The following is a 24,504-nucleotide window of genomic DNA, read 5'->3' on the forward strand; positions in this document are numbered from 1 at the left end:
GTCCGGTCACAGTGAAGATTTTCAGACTTTGGCTGAAAATTCTGGGAGAGACACTCTTTCCAGTAGGACGTGAACAACGGATCGTAACCCCCGCCCTGCCAGGAGATGCTGGGAGCCACGCCGTGACCACAGGAGTGCCAGCCTCGGGGGGAGGAGAACACTCTGGAGAACAAAGTAGAGGAAGGTGTCCTCGCTTGATTTCCGGGTAAAGCCTCGCCTCACCTAGAACACTTATCTACCTGAGCCCTTTGTTGTTTAGGCCAGTTTGGTCAGGTGTTCCGTAACCTGTAGCCCAAAGTCCCTCGATAGAGTGGATCCGTGAGCAGCCAGAGTCTGGGTCCGAGGGACGCCAAGTCTGAGGCGGAGTACAAAGTGCAGGATGTTTATTAATGGGCACCCGGGAGTCAACTGAGGAAGGGAGAGGCAGGCAGGACTCGGCAGAGGGAGAGGTCAAGCTGCGAGGCAGGCCCGAGGACTGTTTCAGTTGACCCTACAGGGAGTTCTGGAGCCAGAACAGACCTTCGGAGTTGTCCCAAGTGAGGCCAAGACGGCCGGGACTTCGGTATTTGCACCCGGAGCAGTCATCGGATGTGGGAGGACAGCTGACCTTGGGTGAAGTGGCCTCTGCAGCCGAGGCAGCCCCTGAGGGTCCGACGGCCGAGGGATGTGTGCTAACAGCACTCCCAGTAACTGGAGGGACAGTCCTTGCATGCAGGGGGTCCAGGAGCACGCGCTGGGGGCTGTGCCCAACTACGCACCTGGGTGGGTGTCACGTCCGCGCACAGCTGGGGCACAGGCAGTGGACAGACAGACAGCTGCACGAGAATAGAGATGGCCATCGGCTATGAAAGCCCAGCAACATCCCAGGTGCATCGGACTCGGGGGGTCTCCCCTCCGCCCTGGACCTGGCCTCAAAAGGTCTGGGTACAAATCCAGAGGGAAGCTGGGCTCCCACTGCACCAGGGATGCCAGGGGCGGGGCAGCCCGGAGCCACAGAGCCATCGAGACTCAGGCAGGGGGTCAGGAGCCCTTCTTGAGATGTTCTGTGCCCCCAGATACGGTCAGCACAGTTACCCACCCCTTATCTTAAGACAGTCCGTGCCTACCACATCTTCTCTAGGCCTAGCCGGAAATCTCCAAGCAAGGGAGCAAATGCAAAGCCAGCTTTATTGGTAAAAAGAAATGGCACGCTTCACTGGGAATGCACACCTGGCCCAAGCAGCTGCACCAGCCAGAAAGAAAAGAGGGAGGGGGGAGGGGGAGGGAGAGGGAGGGAGGAAAGGAGAGGAAGGGTGGGGGGAGAGAGGGAGAAAGAAAGAAAGGAAGGAAGAGAGGGAGGAAGGGGGAGAGGGCAGACCAGGGTCTGAGTGGACACGTGGCCGTGGAAGGAGACAAGTCAAGGCTCCAGGTATGGGGGAAAGAGCAGGGAGGGAAGGGTGGCCCATGGCCCGCCATCTAGAAGGGGAGCAGTTCCTCCACAGGGATGTTGAGGATGACGTCCATGTCTGGGGGGCACCTGGTAGGGAAGAGCAAAGAAGGTGTGAGAAGCCAAGCAGGGCGCCAGACTCACAGCCTCCGTGGTTGGTAGGCGGACTGAGTGAGACCATGCCGGCTCGTAAAGAGCACTCGGTAACTGACAGGCATCATTCTTTCCACACAAGTAGCCAGCGCCATGGGTTTGCATCCGCAATACATCCCCCCCCGCCCCCCAGTGATCAGCACACCCACGAGGCCACACATGACACTCTGTCTCCACCCCGTCCCAATTCTCCCATCCACGCTCACGCTTTCCCTAATCTCCTGGTGCCCACGGACGTCTTTAGACGTGACATGTCAGGCTGTCTGCAATTCACAACACTTCACAAGAAGAAGGAATGACGATGAGGCCAATATGGCAACAATATAACCGCTCCTAAAACTACACGGGCAACCGGGTATTCATCCTAATATTCTCTCTACTGTCTGTATATTTGAAATGTTTCATAATAATGGTAAAAAGGAAAAGCATCTCTAGGGGCACCCAGGCGGCTCAAGTCGGTTAAGCTTCTGACTTCGGCTCAGGTCACGATCTCGCGGTTCGTGAGTTCGAGCCCCAGGTCGGGCTCTGTGCTGACAGCTCAGAGCCTGGAGCCCGCTTCGGATTCTGTGTCTCCCTCTGTCTCTGCCCCTCCCCTCCTCGTGTTCTGTCTGTCTGTCTGTCTCTCTCTCTCTCTCTCTCAAAAATGAGTAAACATTAAAAAAGAAGAAAAAGGAAACATATCTCTATACTGGCAATACCTAAATTTCCATCGCTAGCCAGTATCCATCTTCTGAGGTCAACTGCCTACCTGAGGCCTCCACATGGAGGTGCCCCAGGTCTTGCGCGCCATCACGGAGAGGCCAGACCTAGTAGGACCCCCAAGCTCTGCCACAAAGGGCCTGACACAAGAAAGGAGGCAGAGAACTGGCTTTGGAAGGAAGGAACTTCTTCCTCTGGAGCCCAGCGGTGTACCAAGCAGAGAGGACATCCTTCTCTCCTCAGAGTGTCTTCCAGGCTATTCCCTGGCGTCAACCACCCCACTCAACTGCACCTTCCTGAACAACCAAGAAGCTTAGGGGTGCACCCACTTGGTGGGAACACGGAATCTGGGAACCAGAAGGGGGTTCCAGAGAGATGATGTAAGTCAGCTGCCCGTGCACTGGTGGGACAAGCAGGCCCAGACGGGCAACGTCACATCTGCCACGTGGTCAGCTGCAGAGGCGAGGCGAGGCGAGACCCAAGTCTCCCCGGCCCCCTGTGCAGGGCTCTGCCTTCCCCAGGAACGGAGAGCCTCTTCAAGCACACGGCATGGCGCGTTTAAGAGGCAGCTGCCAAAAAGATCACATACTTGGGTCTCCGAAGCAGAACATCCGCAAACACGGTCTCTCGGGGCTCCTGGACTTGGACCTTGAGCCGCCCCACCTCGGCCTTTAGGATGGGTATTTCCTCCTCAAACTGGCTGATAAACTGAGGACAGAGGTACAGCAGGGGAGAGTGAGAAGCCAACATCCCCCAACAACAGGGAGACCGGGGCAGAATGCAGGTGCAGCGAGGACATCCAGGGAATCGGGGCGGCTTCGTCACAGGGCTTCCTGGGCTCGCGAGTCAGTGCCAACCTCTGATGGCGCTGAAAGCGGCCAGGAGATCACGGAGAATGGCGACAGGTGGCAAAGGGGGGCGGTACCTGGTAATGAGACTTAACGGGGGCCGGCAGCGAAGGCCGCTCTCGCCGACAGTGGATGAAGGAAGACGATAATGAAAGTTAACGCGAGAGGGGGGGGTGACGGTGAGGTTCATTAACACGGCTAACAGGTGATGGTGAGTGATAAAAATGAGAGGATGAACAGAGGGGGTGGGAACGACAGTAAAATGATGGCCGCGCAGACAATGTCTGGCGATGTTGCTAATGGGTCATCACCGGGGATGCTGGTCAACGAGGCAAGGCTGAGGCGGGCACTAACCTCCTCCTACGACGAATGGCAGCTGACAGTAAGGCACTGGCTAGGAGAGAGGCCAATACCAGGGCTGGAGACCCGAGCGCCAGATCAAGACAAGCCTGACTCCCACAGGTCCTGGGGACCGCCCACCCTTCTGCTCCCTCCCGGAGGGACCGTCACCTTCCGTGCCCACTCACTTCTCTGAACTTGCCCGTGCATCTCAGCATGTCCTGGCCATCCCGGATCTTCTGCAGAAGAGCCTCCTGATGGCGCTGCTGGTTTTTCTGTGGAGGGAGGAGAGGTCTGGCCCCCCAGTGCCTCTTATTGGGCAGCAGTGCATGGTAGAGACCAGAGGGGGTGCAGGGGGCCTGGAGGCAGAGGACGGGGAAGAAAGCAGGGCTGGGGCAGGACCTGGATACCTACCCCAGCAGCTGGCTACTCACCACCACCAGAGATCTCAGAAGTTTTTTCTTCTTCCTCTGAATCTGCTCAGACAAAGACTCCAGGACCTTTCTGCGCATCTCATTAAGGTCATCCAGCTCATCCTAGGGGCCAGCAGGAGGGTGTTGGCCACCAGCCCTGTCTCCAGTATGGTCCAGCGGAGCGGGGCCAAGGGCGCACCTACCTGCTGGCTGTCCTTTATCTGCTGCAGCTGGCGCACAAGGTTGGCAATCTGGACCGACTTGACAGGGTACTCGCGGTCCATGTACGTGCTCAGGAAGTTCACTTCCTTCTGGGTCTTCTCGATCGTGGCGTTCAGCTGTTCCACCTGCTGCTCCAGGTCTGGAGAGGTCAGGAGGGACAGGAGGCAGGATCCTCCCTCAAGGACCCCTCCCAGGAGATGCGGGAGGCCCACTTACTGTGTGACCCTCGCCAAGACTGTCCCTCCCTCGACCTGTCTCCTCATGCACCTGCTCCCAGGGCAACGGGCCCATGAAACGACCATTAAGACAAAGTCTGTCCTGCCGCCCTCCATGGGGGTGGTGTCCCAGGGTCTGAGGCTCGCCGACACACCGCCCCTTCCCTCAGAAGGCTTCCAGTCTGCTCCGGGGAAAGAAACCACGGGCTCAACACGATCGAAGACCCCGGGACCAGAGGGACCCAGCCACCGGCTCCCAGAGGGACCTTGGCAGGAAAGAGGCAAGCTGGGGCTGGATTCTGGCGCCCAGCTATGTGACCTTCGGCGGGCTACTTTCACTTCCTTTCGCTTCGGCTTTCCCATCTGTAAAATGGGTGAACGGTCCCTGCCTCACAGGGAGCCACAGTGACCGAGAGTGCCCGTAAAGGGGAAGCCTCGCGGGGCCTCGAAGCGCCAAGTGCTCCAGAAGTAAGCCCCTAAGCTCTGCATCTTAGCAGTTCCACCTGCCGAACCAGGGGGATGACGGGGCTGCTGGTTTCCAAAAGGCAGGTGCAAGGCGGGCGCCCTGCTGACCTCCCAGAAGCCAGAGAGGGGACCGGGGAGCTCGCCCCAGGGATCCTCACGCTTCATCTTGGATTCCTCCTTCTCCTCCCACTCCTTCAGTTCACACGTCAGCTGCCGCAGCTTCTTCTTGTTGGAGCACTCCAAGATGTCCACGATGGTCTGTGGGAGGGGTGGGGTCAGCTCGCCCCCCACCGTCTCCTGGCGCTGCCGAAGCATGGGCTCTCGGGGGACCCGGCACTTCCTCGGAGGAGTCCCCAGATCCAAACCCAGCCCCAGCCCCAGCAACCTGCCCAGAGGCTGGCCGACCCGCTCCACACGGTCCCCTCTACCACCCACCTCCGCCGATGGCACGGCCGCGCGCCCAGGCACCGGGCCAAACCCAGGCTGCGGTCCCCACGCCCCCTTCCTTTGAAATGTCACCAAGTGCTACAGATTTAAACCCCAACAGCCTTGGGGTGCCTGGGTGGCTCAGTCAGTTAAGCGTCCGACTTCGGCTCAGGTCATGATCTTGCGGTCTGTGAATTCAAGCCCTGCATCGGGCTCTGTGCTGACAGCTCAGAGCCTGGAGCCTGTTTCAGATTCTGTGTCTCCCTCTCTCTCTGCTCCCCCCCCCCTGCTCGTGCTGTCTCTCTCTCTCTCAAAAATAAACATTTAAAAAAAATTTTTTTTAATAAAAGCTGACCTCATCCCTCTGCTATTTAAAACCCTCCAGTGGCTCCCCTCTGCCCTTAAATAAGGCCCAAACTCCTTAGCTAAGCTGACAAGGCCCTGGCCTGACCTTGGGCCAACATGTGGCTCCTTGAGCTATGTTCCCTCTCTCCACAGGCCTTGTATGCCCATTCGTTCTGCCCGGAACAGCCCTCTACCAATGAACACCTACTTCTGCAGGTTTCAACCCAAGCATCCCTTTCTCCAGGAAGCCTTCCTGACCTTCCCATGTCTGGGTGAGAGGGCTCCCCATATCCCCTGTCCCCACGGCAGTACACATAAATGGCTTTCTAATTGCCCGTGACCCCACAAGGAGAGCTTAATGTAGACAAAGTGCCCCACTAATCACTGTTTCCCAAGGGCCCACAGGAAGCACTCAGGATGAACGGAAAAATGTATTAATGGATCAATGCCAGAAAATCAACAATGACTTTGTCTAAGTTTAGAGAATATTCTAAGTTTGGAATGAATAACTCTGCAGGTCCTTGGCTTCTCTTATAGACTGAATTGTTTCCCCTCTCCCCCACCAAATTCACATGTTGAAGCCCTGCCCCCCAATATGACTGTATTTGGAGATAGGGGCTTTAAGCAGGTAATGAAGGTTAAATGAGGTCAAAAGGGTGGGGCTTTAATCCGATAAGACTAGTGAGCTTATAAGAAGAGAAAGACAGAGCCTAAATGTCCATCAACTGACAAATGGATAAAGAAGATGTGGTTTATATATACAATGGAATACTACTTGGCAATGAGAAAGAATGAAATCTGGCCATTTGCAGCAACGTGGATGGAACTGGAGAGTGTGATGCTAAGTGAAATAAGTCAGGCAGAGAAAGACAGACACCATATGTTTTCACTCATTATGTGGATCTTGAGAAACTTAACAGAAGACCATGGGGGAGGGGAAGAGAAAAAAAAAAAGTTAGAGACGAAGGAGGCAAACCATAAGAGACTCTTAAACACTGAGAACAAACTGAGGGTTGATGGGGGGGTGGGAGGGAGGGGAGGGCGGGTGAGGGGTATCGAGGAGGGCACCTGTTGGGATGAGCACTGGGTGTTGTATGGAAACCAATTTGACAATAGATTATATTTTAAAAAGTTTAAAAATAAATTTTACTAAAAAAAAAAAAAAAAGAGGAAGAGACGCGAGAGATCTCTCTCTCCATGGGAGCAAAGAGGAAAAGCCATCTGGGAACACAGAGAGAAAGTGGCCATTTGCACCCCGAGGAGAAAGGCCTCACCGCACCTCAACCCTCCTGGCCTCCTGATCTTGGACTTCCGGCCTCCAAAACCCTGAGAAAAAATGTCTATGTCTAAGCCCCCTGGTCTATCACATTTTGTTATGGCAGCCTGAGCAGATCCAGTTCCCAAGACTTCATTTTCTCTTCATCTCACAGGTTCCAGTGAGCTCCGTCTCTCTTCTCCCGGGGCAGACCGCGCGACCAGAGGGAACTCCAGAACGGCTCCATGAAGGCATTTTCTCTGACTCTTCTCCAGCCCAAACTCCTGGGTCCCTGTGAACTTTCAGCTCTCTTCCGGCAGCTTCTCCAAGCCTCTCCCAGAGGAGGCGGAGGATGCCCCCTGGGTTCTCTGAAAAGCTGCTCCACCCATAGACCATAAGCGCCACCAACAGACCATAAGTGCCACCACGGGCTGAGAGCGCGGATCACAGCATGCTGGGAGGAAGCCAGACCCTGGCGCCGGGCCGCCTGGGTTCAAATCCCAGTTGCTTAGGTGGGGGTGCTTGAGGGTGACCTTGGGCAAGTTACCCAGCCTCTCTGTTCCCATTTTTTTCCGACGTAAAATAAAGATAATAGTGCCCACCCCAGGGGGTTGTTGTAAGGATTATATGAGTATATACAGAGCACTCAGTATTACACTGTGTATTTGCTGATTGGGGTGGGGACTGCAGCCGCTTTCTCTTGCACACCTACTGTGTGCCGAGTACAACCCCGCGTTTGGGGTGGGTGCTTTGTGCTCTACTTTACAGAGCTCAGAGGTTAACTCCAATTAGTGCCGGCGTTGGGATGAGCCCCCATCTGGGTCTGATTCCAAAACCCAGGGAGGTGGGGCCAAGTGTGAGAGATGCATCTGCCAGGAGGAAGCCGCTGGTGCAACCGGCCGGGAGAGGCCGGGAGAGGGCACCCGAGCGCTCAGCGGGGCGGCGCCGAGAGCTGGACGGAGGTGCACAGGGCGGAGGCGAGGGGGGTGCAGTTAGGCCTCACCGCAAGGATGTCCTGCTGCTGCAGCATCGCGCGCGCGTTCAGGGCCGAGCTGTCCTCCATGTCCTGGATGGCCTTGACCAGCTCCCAGTTGAGCGTGGTGAGGAAGACCTCATGGCTGCACAGCTCCTGGAGTGAGTTTCGCTCGTTCCTGAGCAACGTCTGCGGGCGGAGGGGAGGGCAGCGATGGGAGGCGGGGCTGCGCGGGAAGGCTGGAGCCTCCCGGAGCCGAGGAACCGCTTCCCTCCCGCCGCACGCCCGCCCCCTCGTGGTCGCGACTGGTAAATGCGACCCCATTGTCTGAGGGTCAGAGCCGCTGAACTACTTCGTCCATCCTCAAACGCCCATTTTCCCCTAATTCTACACCTCGGAGGTGGGGGGGGGGTGCCTCTTCCAACCGGCGGCATGCCACAATCTGACAAAATTCTGTTCGTGGGTAAATAAGATAAAGCTGCACCTTATGATCGCTGGCTTCTTTGAGTCAAGAAGATACAGTAATACCAATTGTCATAAAAATAGAAAACACCCCAGGTAGGTAAGAAGGTGGCAGAGGTGACGGGCCATGTATGGAGAAGCAGGGGAAGCAAGAAAAATCGCGGCCGTTTCTCTGCAGGCAGCTGAGCTGAATGAGTAGCGTCTCATTTCGTACATCGCCCCCCCCCGCCCCCCGTGGAAACAATGAGGGTCTGAGAGGTTAAGGGACTTGCCTAGGGTTGCCACCAGCAGGTACACAAAATCTACAATAAGAACAGTAAGAATTGTTGGGGCCTACTCTGTGCCTCACTCCAAACATGGCACACGGTTATCAGTTCATCCCCTATGTTGACTCACTCTTATTTCATTTGTTTAAACACATGCTATTTTGTTAATGTTTATTTTTGAGAGAGAGAGAGAGAGAGAGCGCGTGCGCGCGCGTGCGCGCGCGCGCACACACACACACACACACACAAACGGGGGTGGGGCGGGGGTGGGGGGAGGGGGGACAGAGGATCCGAAGCCGGCCCTGTGCTGTCATCTGCGAGCCCAGTCATGACCTGAGCCGAAGTCAGATGCTCAACCGCTAAGCCCCCCCAGGTGCCCCCACTAACTCTTATTTTATTAATAAATGGAGACTCAGCCAGGTTAAGGGACTTGCCTAAAGTCACGCAGCCAGAAGGTAATGGCACCGGCACTGGAAAGCCAGACTTGTGATTCCCGATGTCTGTCTTCTCACGACACCAAGACCAGGAAGTGAGTGGGCTTAAAGCTGCGAGATGTGGCCAAGCCCCACAGTGATTAAAAGCTAGATGTAAGGTCTGGACACACTTAGTTCAAATACCAAGTCGGCCACTTACGGCCGCAGGGAACCTGGCCAGAGGCATTAGCCTCCGAGAGCCCTGCTAATATTTCTCAAGGTCAGGAAACATACTTGCTTCAGAGAGCTGCTGTAGAAAACACAGGCGGTAACGTTCACAATCAAGGCCCTTGGCGGCAGTGCCTGGCTGGCACCCAGTGTGACTCAGGAACAGGAGCTGAAACTATCGCCACGGGCTCTAGCCCTCCACCTCTGCCATACCTACGTGCTCTCTTCCTCTGTTGTTCCTCGTTTCTCTGTCCTTTACTAGAAATCACCCTCTCCTGGCCCTCGGCTCCCATACTCCTCATAGAATGAGTCACGGCGCAAACGTACAGAGTATTTATCACGTGCCCAAAACCGTGCTAAGCACTTCACATGCTCAGTTTCACTTGGTACGACGATCAGCCTCGTCTCCCAGAAGCCCACCGAGCCAACGTCGCCGGGGCTGGCCTCAGGAAGCTGTGCTCCCCGCACATACCCAACTCCCAGGGGATTCGAATCGACTAGAATTCATGACCTCTGCTCTAGAAATGGATCTTCCCTGGCCACCAGATCTAGTGCAGAACCCCCTGCTTTGTTTCCTTCCTGATCCTCACCCCCAACCTGTAATTATATCTTTTTCTTATTATCTTATTTTTCTTACTTCTTGCCTGCCTCCCCCACTAGAATGTCGCAGCCAGGAGGGCGGGGGCAGCCATGTGTCGTCACAGCTGTAGGGCACAGCACATAGGACAGTGCCTGGGGCTCCACAAGTATGGGTTGAATGAACTGAGGAGTAACTATTCTTTGGGGTTTTTTGGTCCATTTATTACAGGTCCCCCCCCCCACCATAGCGTCAGCTCCATAATAGAACAGGTTCTGAGTGCTGTGTTCACAGCTGTGTCCCCAACACCGGGGATGGCGCCTGGCACATAGTTTTCCCTCTCTCAAATGTAGAGGCATATTGTCCTGAGACTGAGGGGCAGAGTCAGGATCCTCTTCTGTCTCCGAGAGCAAATCGACTGGGTAGTTTCCACTCCCTTCCTGTTCCCCCCCACCTTGTCTCCATGTCCATTCTCCACACAGCAGCAGCAGCCCAAGGACTCCTGTGAAAACGTAGGTCAGATCATCTCCCGGTTCTAATCAGAACCCTCCAGGGTCTTCCTGTCTCACTCAGCATAGAAACACAAAGCCCAGGGGTGCCTGGGTGCCTCAGTCAGTTGAGCGTCCGACTTCAGGTCACGATCTCACGGTTTGTGGGTTCGAGCCCCACGTCGGGCTCGGTGCTGACAGCTAGGAGCCGGGAGCCTGCTTCAGATTCTGTGTCTCCCTCTCTCTCTCTGCCCTGCCCCACTCATGCACGCACTCTCTCTCTCAAAAATAAAATAAAAACATTAAAACAAAAAAAAAAATCCAGAGCAGGGAAAACAGAGCTGCAAACAAATCACCACCCATACCCCTACTCCCACTATCTCTCCTCATCTCCAGCTATACCAACCTCAGGACCTTTGCACTTGCAGTTCGTCTATCTAGAACATTTCTCCCTCAGATATCACTTTAGCAGCCTTCTCTGACTGCCCTGTCTGAAACAGTCACAGCCACTCTTCCTCTGTGCCTCTCTAGCCCCTAACCTTATCTTTACACTTCTTCATTACTCTTATCATCATGGCACATATAATATATTTATCTGTCTTGTTTGTTGTCTGTCTCCCAAAGTAGAATGTAATCTCCCTAAGATCAGAGGCCAGCCACATCACTGGTGAATCCTTAGAACAGAGCCTGGCACATAGGAGGCATTCAATAAATATTTATTGACTAAATGAATGAATGGTTACAAGAGACAACACTAGGAACTGTTTAGGAGACCAGGTTTCAGAGCCAAATTGTCCAAGTTCTAAAGTCAGGATAAAAATAACACTAGAGGGGCGCCTGGATGGTTCGGTGGGTTAACCATTGGACTTCTGCTCAGGTCATGATCTCATGGTTCATGAGGTTGAGCCCCAAATTGGGCTCTCTGCAGCACAGATCTGGCTTCAGATCTTCTGTCCCCCTCTCTCTCAGCCCCTCCCCCCCTCAGAAATAAACAAAAACAGGGTGCCTGGGTGGCTCAGTCAGTTAAGCAGAGAGAGACAGAGCATGAACAGGGGTGGGTCAGAGAGACAGAGGGAGACACAGAATCTGAAACAGGCTCCAGGCTCAGAGCTGTCAGCACAGAGCCCGATGCGGGGCTCGAACCCACAAACTGCGAGATCATGACCTGAGCCAAAGTCGGACGCTTAACCGACTGAGCCACCCAGGTGCCCCAAGCATTGGGTTTTTGATTTCACTCAGGTAATGATCTCACAGTTGGTGGGTTCGAGCCCCACATTGGGCTCCGCACTGACGGCATAGAGCCTGCTTGGGATTCTCTCTCTCCCTCTCTCTCTCTCTCTCTCTAGCTCTCTCTCTCTCTCCTTGCCCCTTCCCCAAGCACATGCTTTCCCTCTCTCTCAAAATAAATAAACTTAAAAAATAAATAAATAAATAAATAAATAAATAAATAAAAATATTTTTAAAAAATTTTTAAGAAAGAAAATAATAGGGGTGCCTGGGTGGCTCGGTCGGTTAAGCGTCCGACTTTGGCTCAGGTCATGATCTCACGGTCTGTGAGTTCGAGCCCCGTGTCGGGCTCTGTGCTGACAGCTCAGAGCCTGGAGCCTGTTTCAGATTCTGTGTCTCCCTCTCTCTGCTCCTCCCCTGTTCATGCTCTGTCTCTCTCTGTCTCAAAAATAAATAAACGTTAAAAAAAAAGAAAGAAAGAAAATAATAAAACAATAACAATAAACACCAGAAATATGAGTTCCTCCTTTAAGAACGCTGGGCCACCTCTGAACCTTTTTGCAAAATTGAAGGTTAAAGGGAAGAAAAGGTTTCATAGCATTCTTCCTTATTTCTTTATTTAGTAATTGTTCACTGAGCTCTTAAAAACTTTCTCAAAACAAACTGAGGGTTGATGGGGGGTGGGAGGGAGGGGAGGGTGGGTGATGGGTAGTGAGGAGGGCACCTTTTGGGATGAGCATTGGGTGTTGTATGGAAACCAATTTGATAATAAATTTCATATATTGAAAAAAATAAAAAATAAAATAAAATAAAAAAATAAAGCAGAAGATGAACAAACATCTGAAATGTATTACCAGACATTTATTGATAGCCAAATCCATGAAATTTCATGGGGGAAAAAAAAACTTTTGGAAAAAAAAAAACTTTCTCGAAGAAGTTAATAATTCTTCTACGGTATTTTGTAGTATTTATAGTATTCAGTATTCTACTTTCTTCTATGGACACAAAGACTCTTCTTTTCGTCATTTCAAATACTTTGAAACGTTGTTCTGAAGCCATAGAAAACAATGGACGGTGAGAAAATTACTTATCTAAAATTGTATCAGAGGTGTGAAAAATGTACTAGTAAGCGTCTAAGCCCTGCTTCAAGGTGCATCGTATTCCACGAGAGGTTCATTTACTAGAAATGTCTTAATGGACAAGCCACCAGATTGTGTTCCTCATGCAGTGAAATAAAAAGCGATTCTGATCATTTTCCTAGTCTTTTTTTTTTTTTTTTAAATTTTTTTTTTCAACGTTTATTTATTTTTTGGGACAGAGAGAGACAGAGCATGAACGGGGGAGGGGCAGAGAGAGAGGGAGACACAGAATCGGAAACAGGCTCCAGGCTCCGAGCCATCAGCCCAGAGCCTGACGCGGGGCTCGAACTCACGGACAGCGAGATCGTGACCTGGCTGAAGTCGGCCGCTTAACCGACTGCGCCACCCAGGCGCCCCTCATTTTCCTAGTCTTAAACACAAAGGCAAACACTTTGCTTAAGTGGCTCTGGTACTACCATTTTCTGGCTATGTGACCTGGTACAAGTCCTTCATCGCCTTGCACCTCAGTTTCCCCATCTGTAAAATGGGGGTGACGATAAGCATGCCCATGGCATTGCTAACGAGGAAATGAGCCCAGCATCCACCAAATGTTCAGTGCGTGTTTGCTATCGCTGTCCCCCCACCCCTCTGCCCCCATCCTGGGCCCCGGTGCCTGTGGGAGGATGCTCCTACCTTCATTAGCCGGATTTTGGCCTGTGCCTTCCCAGAGTCCAGCTTCTCTCTGTGCATTTCCTGTGGCTGCCTCAGCTCGCTTGTCATCGACGTGGCGGACTTGGAATGCAACGCTAGGGCATGGGAAAAGGCAGAGAGGGAGTAAGGATATAGGCAGGCCTAGGATCGGGTCCCAGGACCATCCATTGAGGCGGCCCAGGCCCCAGCCCCACCCGCTCTCGACCTTATAATATGTGACAGTGAGGCAGAGCATGAAACTCACATCTATCAGTAAGCTCCCAGGCCTCACTTTGGGCCTTGATATAAGGGACAGAGAAGTGCAGGAGGCTTCCCCGTGACCCTGGGCACGGACAGAGGGGAGGAGCGAGAAGAGTAGCACAGGAGACGGCCAGGTGCCCGCAATCTCTCCCACCAACCTGGCCGGTAGCAGAGTCAGACAGGGCGGGGGTTAAGGGCAGGAACTAATCAGCCAGACAGCCTGGGTTCGAATCCAGACACTGCTTTCCACTAGCCCGTGAATTTGGGCGGGTCACATGACCTCTCTGTCCCTCAGTTTTCCCACCTATAAGATAGGAGTGATCATCATGCCTACTTCATCGGGTTGTCGTGAAGATTAAATGTTATTCTGCTTTAAAGTGTGTCGAGAAGTGCCTGATCCATACTCAGTGCTGAATATGCATTTCTCGTTGTCACTGCCGTTACTGATGACCTGAGGATTGGCATCAGAACCACAGCACCACACGAAGGCACAGGAGCTGTGCAAAACTCCCGACTGGCTGTCTGAAATACCTCTAAAAGCTGTGGCCCTGCCAGATAAGGAGTATACGAAAATAGTTCCGATCAGAATAAGGCATTTGGAGGACATGTTCTCAGAACCCCTGCTTCCTCACAGCGTGTCATGTGCCAGCCCGGGACAAATCACCCAAATCAAGGCACCTGGGTGGCTCAGCCGGTTGAGGGACTGACTTCGGCTCAGGTCACGATCTCATGGTTCATGGGTTCGAGCCCTGCATCGGACTCTCTACAGTCAGCACAGAGCCTGCTTTAGATCCTCTGTCCTCCACTCTCTCTGCCCCTCCCCTGCTTGTGCTCTCTCTCTCTCTCTCTCTCAAAAATAAATTTAAAAAAAAAATCACTGGGGCGCCTGGGTGGCGCAGTCGGTTAAGCGTCCGACTTCAGCCAGGTCACGATCTCGCGGTCCGTGAGTTCGAGCCCCGCGTCGGGCTCTGGGCTGATGGCTCAGAGCCTGGAGCCTGTTTCCGATTCTGTGTCTCCCTCTCTCTCTGCCCCTCCCCCGTTCATGCTCTGCCTCTCTCTGTCCCAAAAATAAATAAACGTTGAACAAAAAAATTTAAAAAAAAAAATCACCCAAATCATCATGAATGTTGTGGCCACATTCTCGTCCCCGCCCCCCCCCCCCAAATCCCTACTCCAGGTGCAACCCAGTACAATTCAGAAAAATATTATTTCTTCAATGCATCGACACAGCTAACCCTGGAAGATGTTAGCATTAACTGCTGAAGTGATGAAGTAAACTACAATAATGTTGTGTTAAAGTTATGAGTTATCTGTATACGCCGGGTATTTAATTGTAGTGTTTAAAAGATGGAATGATTAATAGATTAATATTGTGGTTCTAATTTAAAATGTGTAAATGAGATTTTGATTTAGATTTGTTTCAAATTAAAAGTTTAAGACGTTCTTATTAAATGTGTATAAATTACCGAAACATGAGAGGACATAAGATTACCCATATCTCGAAGTTTATTTATTAGATGTACAAGCATTATTTAAATGCTTGATGGTCTTTGTGAATCAGACAAGCGAACCCTTTGAAAATGAAAATTCAATATATGAAATTTTAAGATGTGGCTTAAAAGAATTAGGGGAAATTAATTAACCAACTTCCCAAATCCCCCTTAGAAGTGTTTGTAAAAATAATAAGATTAGTAAGTTGAACTCAAATAGTTAGGGAGATTTGTAGCTTTAATAATGACAATTTATTTTCATTAATGGCAGTAGCCCTGATATATCTTTTTTATTTTTAATTAAATTTATTACTGGGGCACCTGGGTGGCTCAGTCAGTTAAGCATCTGACTTCGGCTCAGGTCATGATCCCAAGGTTCATGAGTTTGAGCCCCATATCGGACTTGCTGTTGTCAGTACTGAGCCCACTTCGGATCCCCCGTTCCCCTCTCTCTCTGCCCCTCCCCTGCTCACACTCTCTTGCTCTCAAAATTAAATAAAACATTAAAACACACACACACACACACACACACACACAGAGATCTTCTGTATCCTTAACACAGTCTCTCCCAATGGTAGCATTTTGCAAAATCACCTACAATTTCAGAACCATGAAATTGATGTTAAGACAGGCAAGATATAGAACGTTTCCATCACCGCAAGCATAGCTCATGTTGCCTTTTTTAAATGTTTTTTTTTTAATGTTTTATTTATTTTTGAGACAGGGAGAGACAGAGCATGAACAGGGGAGGGTCAGAGAGAGGGAGACACAGAATCTGAAACAGGCTCCAGGCTCTGAGCTGTCAGCACAGAGCCTGATGCGGGGCTCGAACTCACGGACCGCGAGATCATGACCTGAGCCGAAGTCGGCCGCTTAACCGACTGAGCAGGCGCCCCTCATGTTGCCTTTTATAGCCATAGTCTCTTCCCCTCCCCTTACCACCCTCCCCCAGCCTGTGTCCCTAACCCCTGGTGATCACTCATCCGTTCTCCATTTCTACAATTTTGTCATTCCCAGAATGCTACATAAATGGAATTGTAGAATATATAACTTCTGGAATTGGCTTTTTTTCACTCAGCAAAATTCTGTGGATTCATCCAAGTTATTGACTGTATCAACAACCCTTTCCTTTTATTTTTGCGAGAGACAGACAGAGCACGAGCAGAGGAAGGGCAGAGAGACGGAGGGAGACACAGAATCTGAACAATCCTTTCCTTTTTATCAATGGATAGTATTCCGTGGTATGGATGTACCATAGCTTATTTAACCATTAACCATTAAAGGACATCTGGATTGCTTCCAGTTTGAGAGTATTATGAATAAGGCTGCTATGGAACATTCATGCACTGGTTTTTGTGTGACCCTAAGTTGTCACGTCACGGGAATAAATGCCCAAGAGTGCAATTGTTGAACCGTGATGAGAACTGCATGTTGGTTTCATTAGAAACTGCCGAAGTCTTTTCCAGAGCGGCTGTAGCATTTTACATGCCCACCAGCAACACATGCATCGTCCAGCTTCTCCTCTTTGCCGGCATTCGGTGTTATCACTATTTTTCATTTTAGCCATTCTGATAGGCGTGTGGTGACAAGTCACTGTGGTGTAACTTGCACGGCCCTAATGGATAATGATGTCAAACATCTTTTCATGTGATTATTTACCATCTGGATATCCTCATCAGTGAAATGTCTCTTCGTGTCTTTTGCCCATTTGCTAACTGCATTGTTCTTCTGTTGAGAGTTCTCAATATATTCTACGTAGCAGTCCTTTGTCAGATGCAGTTTGCAAATATTTTCTCCAAGTCTGTAGCTCGTCTTTTCATCCCCTTAACAGAGTCTTTCACAGAACAGGTTTTTACTTTTGATGATATCGAACTTCCCCATTTATTTCATTTTTCTTTTATGGATCAAGCTGTTGGTATAAAGTCTGAGAGCTTTTCACGTGGCCATGGGTCCCAAAGATTTTTCTCTCCTGTATTTTCTTTCCTAAAAGGTGTACACTTTTACATGAAAACATTTAATTTTTATTTCATTTTACAATTAATTTGGAGTTAAGTTTTATCTAACTTCTGAAACTCAAGTCAAGGTTCTTTTTGTTTTTCTTTCTCCTCCACTGAGCTGTTTTTGCACCCTTGTCAAAAATCAGCCAGGCATATTTATGTGGCTCTATTTCTGGTTTCTCTGTCCTATTCCACTGGTGTAGGTGTTTATCTCTGCCCATTCTATGCTGTCTTGATTACTGTAGCTGTATAGTATGCCTTAGTATCAGGTAAAGTGATTCTTCCCACATTATCCTCCTTTCTCAAAATAGTTTATTCTAGGGCCTTGCTTTTCAATATAAATTTTAGAATAAACCTATGTCTATAAAACACCTTCCTGGGATTTTGATAGGAATTACATTATACATAGAAATCAAATTGGGGAGAATTGGCATCTTTACTATGCTGAGTGTTCTTTTTTTTTTAATGTTTTTATTTATTTTTAAGAGAGAGAGGGAGAGAGAATCTTTTTTTAAATTTTATTAAATTTTTTTTAATGTTTCTTTATTTTTGAGATACAGAGCGTGAGCGGGGGAGGAGGAGAGAGAGAGGGAGACACAGAATCTGAAACGGGCTCCAGGCTCCGAGCTGTCAGCACAGAGCCCGACGTGGGGCTCGAACCCACAAACTGTGAGATCATGACCTGAGCTGAAGTCAGACACTCAACCGACTGAACCACCCAGGGGCCCCCACTATGCTGAGTATTATAATTGTGAACATAGTATGTCTGTCCATTTATTTAGGTGTTCTTTGACCTCTTTCATTAGCATTATGTAATTTTCAGCATACAAGTCCTATACATTCTTTGTTAAGTTTATGCCTAAATATTTCAATTTCTTTGGATTATAAATGTATTTTTTTTTTATTTTTTTTTTCCACGTTTATTTATTTTTGGGACAGAGAGAGACAGAGAATGAACGGGGGAGGGGCAGAGAGAGAGGGAGACACAGAATCGGAAACAGGCTCCAGGCTCTGAGCCATCAGCCCAGAGCCCGACGCGGGGCTCGAACTCACGGACCGTGAGATCGTGACCTGGCTGAAGTCGGACGCTTAACCGACTGCGCCACCCAGGCGCCCCGGATTATAAATGTATTTTTAATTTTGGTTTCCCCATACTCATTGTAAGAACATAGAAATGTGGTTGATTTTTCTGTGTACTTGTATTCTGCAACCTTGCCAAACTTATTAATTCTAGTTTCTTTTAGATTTAGTAGATTCCTTAAGATTCTCTACATAGACAGGCATGCCATCTGTAAATAAAAACAGTCAAATCATTCTATCTGACTCATCTTGGTGTTGATGTCTGTCTTTTCTCCTTCATGTTGTGATTTTCCTTATTCTTGGTATGACAAGTGCTTTTGTCGTATCCTTGATGTTTATTTTTAATGCTTATTTATTTATTTTTGAGAGAGAGAGATAGAGAGTGAGCAGGGAAGGAGCACAGAGAGAGGGAGACAGAAAATCCCAAACAGGCTCTGCGCTGTCAGCATAGAGCCCGACATGGGGCTCGAACTCACGAACCATGAGATCATGACTTGAGCTGAAATTAAGAGCCTGATGTTTGAGGTGCCTGGGTGGCTCAGATGGTTGAGCGTCTGACTTCGGCTCAGGTCATGATATTGCGGTTCACAAGTCTGAGCCCTGGGTCAGGCTCTGTGCTGACAGCTCAGAGCCTGGAGCCTACTTCAGATTCTGTGTCTCCCTCTTGTCTCTCTGCCCCTTCCCCACTCATGCTCGCTCTCTCTCTCTCTCAAAAATAAATAAGCATTAAAAGTTAAAAAATAAATAAAATAAAAACATTTAAAAAAAAGAGTCCAATACTTAACCAACCGAGCCACCCAAGCACCCCCAAGTTTTAAATAATACTCTGGATCCTACTTAATCTTCATTTTAGCAGACAGTCCGTCCCCTGTTGAGACGTAGCATACAGGCCAGATGACTGCTCACCCCTTTAGCAACCAACCCACGTTATTCTTTCCAGTTTTCAAAGTCTTCTTATGTTTGTTGTGTTACATCTAGGGCTTTTTTAGTTGCAAAAGGGGGGAACAAGAAGGAATGGGGTCATCCCGTCTTGGGGGAATCAGCTGATGCATCTTGTTGAAGACACAAAAGCTGCCCTCAAGGACATGACTTCGCTTAAGACATTTTACCAACCGAAGCCTCAGTTCTTTCATCTGTAAAATAGTGATTTTTATCTCCCAGGTCGTAAGGAATGAATGAAGTGGTGACTTCCTTGTACCCGTCTATCTCAAGTGTATTGAAAGTTTTGCATAAAAAACATTTTTTCATAAAAAAAAATTAAAAAAGGGGCTCCTGGGGGGCTCAGTTGGTATACCTTCTGAGTCGTGACTTCGGCTCAGGTCATGATCTCACGGTTTGGGAGTTCGAATCCCATATCGGACTCTGTGCTGCCAGTGCAGAGCCTGCTTGGGATTCTGTCTCCCTCTCTGTCCCTCCCCTGCTTTCTCTGTATCTCTCTCAAAATAAATAAAAATAAACGTAAAAAAAAATTTTTTTTTTTTTTTTAAGTTTTGTGTAGTTACATGTTTGAGGTTGGGACTGTGAACTCTATGCAGCTGGAAACCCAATCTGTCTCCGTCACCGTAAGTCAACAACACTCAGCCCAATTTTGGGCACGTGGGTATTCAGCAAATGGATGTTGCTGAATGAATACATGAATGAATGAATGAATGAATGAATGACGCCTCTGCAACAGAGCCTAACATAAAATAAGTCCTCAGCAAGTGGTAACTATTTTCATCATTGTAATTTACACAGAGGATTTCACCGGGCGTAAAGCAGGAATCTCTGTAGCGGGGGCTGCGAGAGGTAACCTAGATGGAATTGCAAGAAGGGAGACAGGAACACCAACTCAGGTCCATGTTTCTCCGCTGCCCACAGACTCTCCATCGACCTGTGGTTAAGACTGTGACCCTGGAGACAAACTGCCGACTGTCACAGCCTGGCCCTGCCCCCTCCTACCTGTGGGACCTTGGAAGTTACACCTGTCCATGCCTTATCTAGAAGAAGAGGTGATCGTCACAGCACCCACCTCATGGGGTTGTTGAGAAGACTGAATGAAGTGATGTGGGCAAAGTGCTGAGAACAGTATCTGGCACATAGTAAGTGCTTGGCCTGTGTTAATTACTCTGGTTCTTACTGTGGTTGTATGTTACACATCTCACTGTCTCCCCAGTGACAGAAGGAAAGGAGTTTCCCTGTGGATGCTGTATGAATAGATCTAACGCCAAAGACACAAATTCTGTCACTACCACCAGGCCTTGTGCTCAGCACTTAACATCCAAATCTCTTGACAGGGGTGTTTTAGATACATTGGAAAGGAGGATTTGTGGTTCTCACTAATACTGGGGGACCCAATGGGCATCTGTGGGTGGGGGCCAGGGATGCTCGATAGATAGCCCCAGAATAGGACAGCCCCACAGAACACAGAATTCTCCTACTTCCTGCATGACTTTCCAAAGCCCTATCAGACACTGATGTAGGTAAAAACCATATTTATAATGATCTGATCCCAGAACCTCTCTTTCACATATAAACATAAAGAGGGGGCACCTGGGTGGCTCAGTTGGTTAAGCGTCTGACTTCAGCTCAGGTCTGATCTCACAGATCGTGGGTTCAAGCCCCGCATCGGGCTCTGTGCTGACAGCTCAGAGCCTGGAGCCTGCTTCGGATTCTGTGACTCCCTCTCTCCGTCCCTCCCCTGCTCATGTTCTGTCTCTCTCTCTGTCTCCCAAAAAATAAATAAACGTTAAAGAAAAAAATTTAAACACAAAGAGTATTTTGTAGGGGTTTATGGTAATGCTGAATTTTCCAAGAAAGCAGCTACAATCAAGGGAAGATTGTGCTCTGTTTTGTTAAGCACTTTACCAAGAGAGGGGCATCACTTTGGAAATCGTGACTGCAATGAAAAATCCCTCTGGACATTTGAGTCCCTAACATCCCACCACGTGTCAGTCTGCATTTGCAACTCTTACATTCACTGTGACTCCACATCTGTGAATAAGCTTCTGACTACTTTGTCATACATATCTTCTAATAGAGTTCACCCTGAGTATTTACATACTAAAATAGAAGTTATTTAACTATAACCAGCTTTCCTTTTCCTTTTCCTTTACTTTACACTGAGGGCATTATATTAATTTTTAAAATTACATACATAGGTCAATTATATTATCTATGAAGTTTATCTCAGATACTAAAGGAATATTACAAAATATTTGTTATTAAAAGGAATGTTGGGTCTGAGAAGGTTGAGCAACAATGCTTGACACAGATCTCATTTAATTCTTGAGGCCATCCTATCAGGTCCTCATATTACAAATGAGAAAACTATGGGGTGCCTGGGTGGCTCAGTCGGTTGAGCGTCCGACTTCGGCTCAGGTTATGATCTCGCGGGTCATGAGTTCCTGCCCCGCATCGGGCTCTGTGCTGATGGCTCAGAGCCAGGAGCCTGCTTCAGATTCTGTGTCTCCCTCTCTCTCTGCTCCTCCCCCCGCTCATGCTCTGCCTCCCCCTCTCTTTCAAAAATAAATAAAAAACATTTTTAAAAAAATGAGAAAACTAAAGCTCAGAGAAATGAATGGCTTTTCCAAGATGGTAAAGGGCAGAGCCAAGAAGTGAACCCAGGTCTGCCTGAGCCAAGGGCCTGAGAACTCCCTCAGAAGGCATAACAACAATGTGGTGGAGATTATCCTGAGTTGACCAAACCCTGTTTTCTTGGCCTCCTGGACACACAGCAGGACATTTCTCCTCTTGTGGTTATGGGTAGTCATACGACTGAGCTACAGCCACCGGAACATGAGTGGGAGTGATATGTATCACTTCAGGTCTAAAAAAAAAAAAAATGTCCACACAATTACCCATATCCTTGCTCTCTCTCTCTCTCTCTCTCTCTCTCTGAGTGCAGAATTATCTAGCAGAGGACTCCAAGGCCTCACAAACTGTCAGAGCCACAAGGCTGAAGAAGCCTGGATCGCTGAATGACCATGTGGACAAGATTACCTCCTCCCCTGCAGATCCACAATTGTTCTTTGACGGAAATGAGAAATAGGCTTGAATATTAACCCTTGAAACTTGGGGATTGTTTGTTACCGCAATTAGCCTACTCTAATACAGTTGATGTCACCAAAGGCCGAGGGCATACACACTGTCCCGTCTCCCATCCACATACCAGCCCTCAAGGGTTTCTGCCCACCTGGCGGGACACTAGTCAAAGCCTTCACTCTGGTCTTCTTGTGGCCTCTGGATTGTAGGACTGGAGGCAGAGTAGATGGCTTGGTTTTCTGCTTGGACGGCTGCCATGGAACATAATCCTACCAGATACAACACAATCAGTCACACAGCCTGATGGGTTCAAATCCCAGCTTCACCCCTTACAGATACCTGTGACCCTGAGCAAGTGACTTTACTTCTCTGAGCCTCAATTTTTCTCATCTGTAAACTAGGTCTAATTATAAAACCCACCTCCGCAGGTTGATGCGAGCAGTCCAAGGGATATTTGTGAAGCATGTGGTAAGAGCTTCAGAAATGCTAGCTATCACTTTTTTATCAGCCAGCCAGAATTTACTAAGCACATCCAGGCTGTGAGGTGCTAAGAACTGTGAGAAACAGAAGGCATGGAAAAGACCCAATAGAAAACCATAGTAGCGATCAGAGATAAATAAGAGAGCAGTATAAAATACCCTCACGTTCCGATAAGGTGATGAGAAAAAAACAGGCTCCGAGAATTGCCCCCGGATCCTACAGCAACTGTGTGACACAGGCAGGCCTGGAATTCAGGTCTCCAGACTCTATCACCCGGGACAGTCACAGCCTGGGGGTTCAGGGCAGGAGGACTGCAGGCCCAGGGTCAGCAAGCCCCCATCTGCTCCTTAGCGCTCCCGGACTCACCAGAATCTGGAAGTTGTGGACTGTGGAGCGAATCCCAGAGCGGTTGGGTCTGGAAAGAGTTGGGGCGGGAAAGAACGTCCATCACTCCCAACCCATGGACTGTAACAGCAAACGCGAACAGGGTCTCCCAGTTAACTAACTACCACTGGAACGCGAGGGAGCTGGGAGAGCCCGAGGGAGAGGCGGGGCTAGGGAGATAAGGGCGGGGGAGGGGGCGGGGTCAAAAGACAACCAGGCCCAGACCAAAAGAAGCCGGGGGCGGGACGCATGCGCACTTCACCACCCATCGATGCTCCTTTTACTTACTTTGGAAAGACATGGGCCATTGGGGAAAATGGAAGAAGAGTCGTGAGTCCGCGGGGCTCCGATCTCTTGCGATGCCTATTTCTTCGGCTTCTGCAACTCTTTTGTCTGAGCGTGGACCACGTGGTAACCTAGGCGGCTCAAACTTTCCAGCCAGACCGGGCTGTCCGTCTCCAAGGAAACGGACGCGGACTACCGAGCGCCTTGAGGGACTAACCTCTCAAGGAGAAACGTAGCTCGCCACATTCTGCTCAACTGGGTTTTAAATACCATCCTTCAGCTGGCCCCAGCCATCATCCTAAAGAATTATGTCATGTTTCTCTTCTCATCAAACCTCCATCACTTTCTTCTTCATCCTTATTCTTGGCTAATGATTTTGCTTCCTATTTCACTAAGAAAAATCCTGGGGATCAGTAAATTCACAGGTTCGTAGCATCTCATGGACCCACCTAATTGCCTCCCTCCTATGACTGTATGAACTGCCTGTTAAGACCGATTCCTACAACTGTGCACAGAATTCTACCCTCCCTCGTTGTTCTCTGAGATACTGCCCCAGGAACTTCCACCTTTCCACTGAACCTGCCCCTGTCAAGGACCAGTGTCCTCCACTGTACTAACACCACAGTCACTTCTACTCATCTTTCTTGACCTATCTGTAGCATTTGACACAGCGGATCACTCCTCCCTTGAAACACTTTCTAAACTTGGTGCCCAGGAAACCACTCTGTTGAGTGGCTTCCTGACCCCTTCTCTTCTCCTTTGCTGGTTCTTCCTCTTTTCCCTTTAGAGTGTCTCAGGGCTAGAACCCAGCCCTCTCTTCTTTATCCATTCACACTCCATTCACGTTCCCTTCCAGTCTTGTGACCTCAGATGTCATCTCTACCTAGATGCCTCCCAGACTCGTATCTCCAGCCTCTACGCTGAGTTCCAGCCGCATACATCCAACTGCCTACTCAGCATCTCCACTTGGGTGCCTAATAGGCAACTCTGACATGCAACTCTTTCCCCCAACTCAAAATGGCAACTCTCTTCCTGGAGTCATCCTTGACCCATCCTTTTAAATATATATATATATTTATTTTGAGAGAAAGAGTGCGAGCAGGGGAAGGGGCTAAGCAGGCTCTGCACTGTCCACACAGAGCCCAACGCAGGGCTTGAGCTTACGAACCTTGAGATCATGACCCGAGCTGAAATCAAGTGTTGGATGTTTAACTGGCTGAGCCACCCATGCGCACCCCTCCCCCTTGACTCATCTTTTGATTTACCTCTCACCCCACATCCAAGTCTGTCAGCAA

At 49.5% G+C, this 24,504-nt stretch overlaps 1 protein-coding gene across 2 annotated transcripts; it reads right to left on the reverse strand.

The window, feature by feature from the left end:
- Positions 1 to 380: 380 nt before the first annotated feature.
- On the reverse strand, positions 381 to 24,159 carry CUNH20orf96 (chromosome unknown C20orf96 homolog). Of its 2 annotated transcripts, XM_047069786.1 has the most exons (11): positions 23,213 to 24,159; positions 22,907 to 22,955; positions 22,212 to 22,329; positions 13,213 to 13,325; positions 7,810 to 7,968; positions 4,939 to 5,038; positions 4,082 to 4,239; positions 3,900 to 4,001; positions 3,654 to 3,740; positions 2,868 to 2,986; positions 381 to 1,516 (listed from the first exon to the last, which is right to left on the reverse strand). In XM_047069786.1, the coding sequence occupies exons 1-11, from the start codon at positions 23,230 to 23,232 to the stop codon at positions 1,456 to 1,458; spliced, it is 1,086 nt and encodes a 361-aa protein (XP_046925742.1). In that variant the 5' UTR covers positions 23,233 to 24,159; the 3' UTR covers positions 381 to 1,455. The 2 variants fall into 2 exon arrangements, with proteins under 2 accessions (XP_046925742.1, XP_046925743.1); XM_047069787.1 differs by lacking the exons at positions 22,212 to 22,329; positions 23,213 to 24,159 and having other exon boundaries at positions 22,907 to 23,046.
- Between the last annotated feature and the right edge of the window lie 345 nt (positions 24,160 to 24,504).

The sequence above is a fragment of the Lynx rufus genome, unplaced genomic scaffold (genome assembly GCF_022079265.1).
Source record: "Lynx rufus isolate CCGP_SWC_20201006 ecotype Redwood Valley unplaced genomic scaffold, mLynRuf1.p SCAF_8, whole genome shotgun sequence".
Taxonomy (NCBI): Eukaryota; Metazoa; Chordata; class Mammalia; order Carnivora; family Felidae; genus Lynx; species Lynx rufus.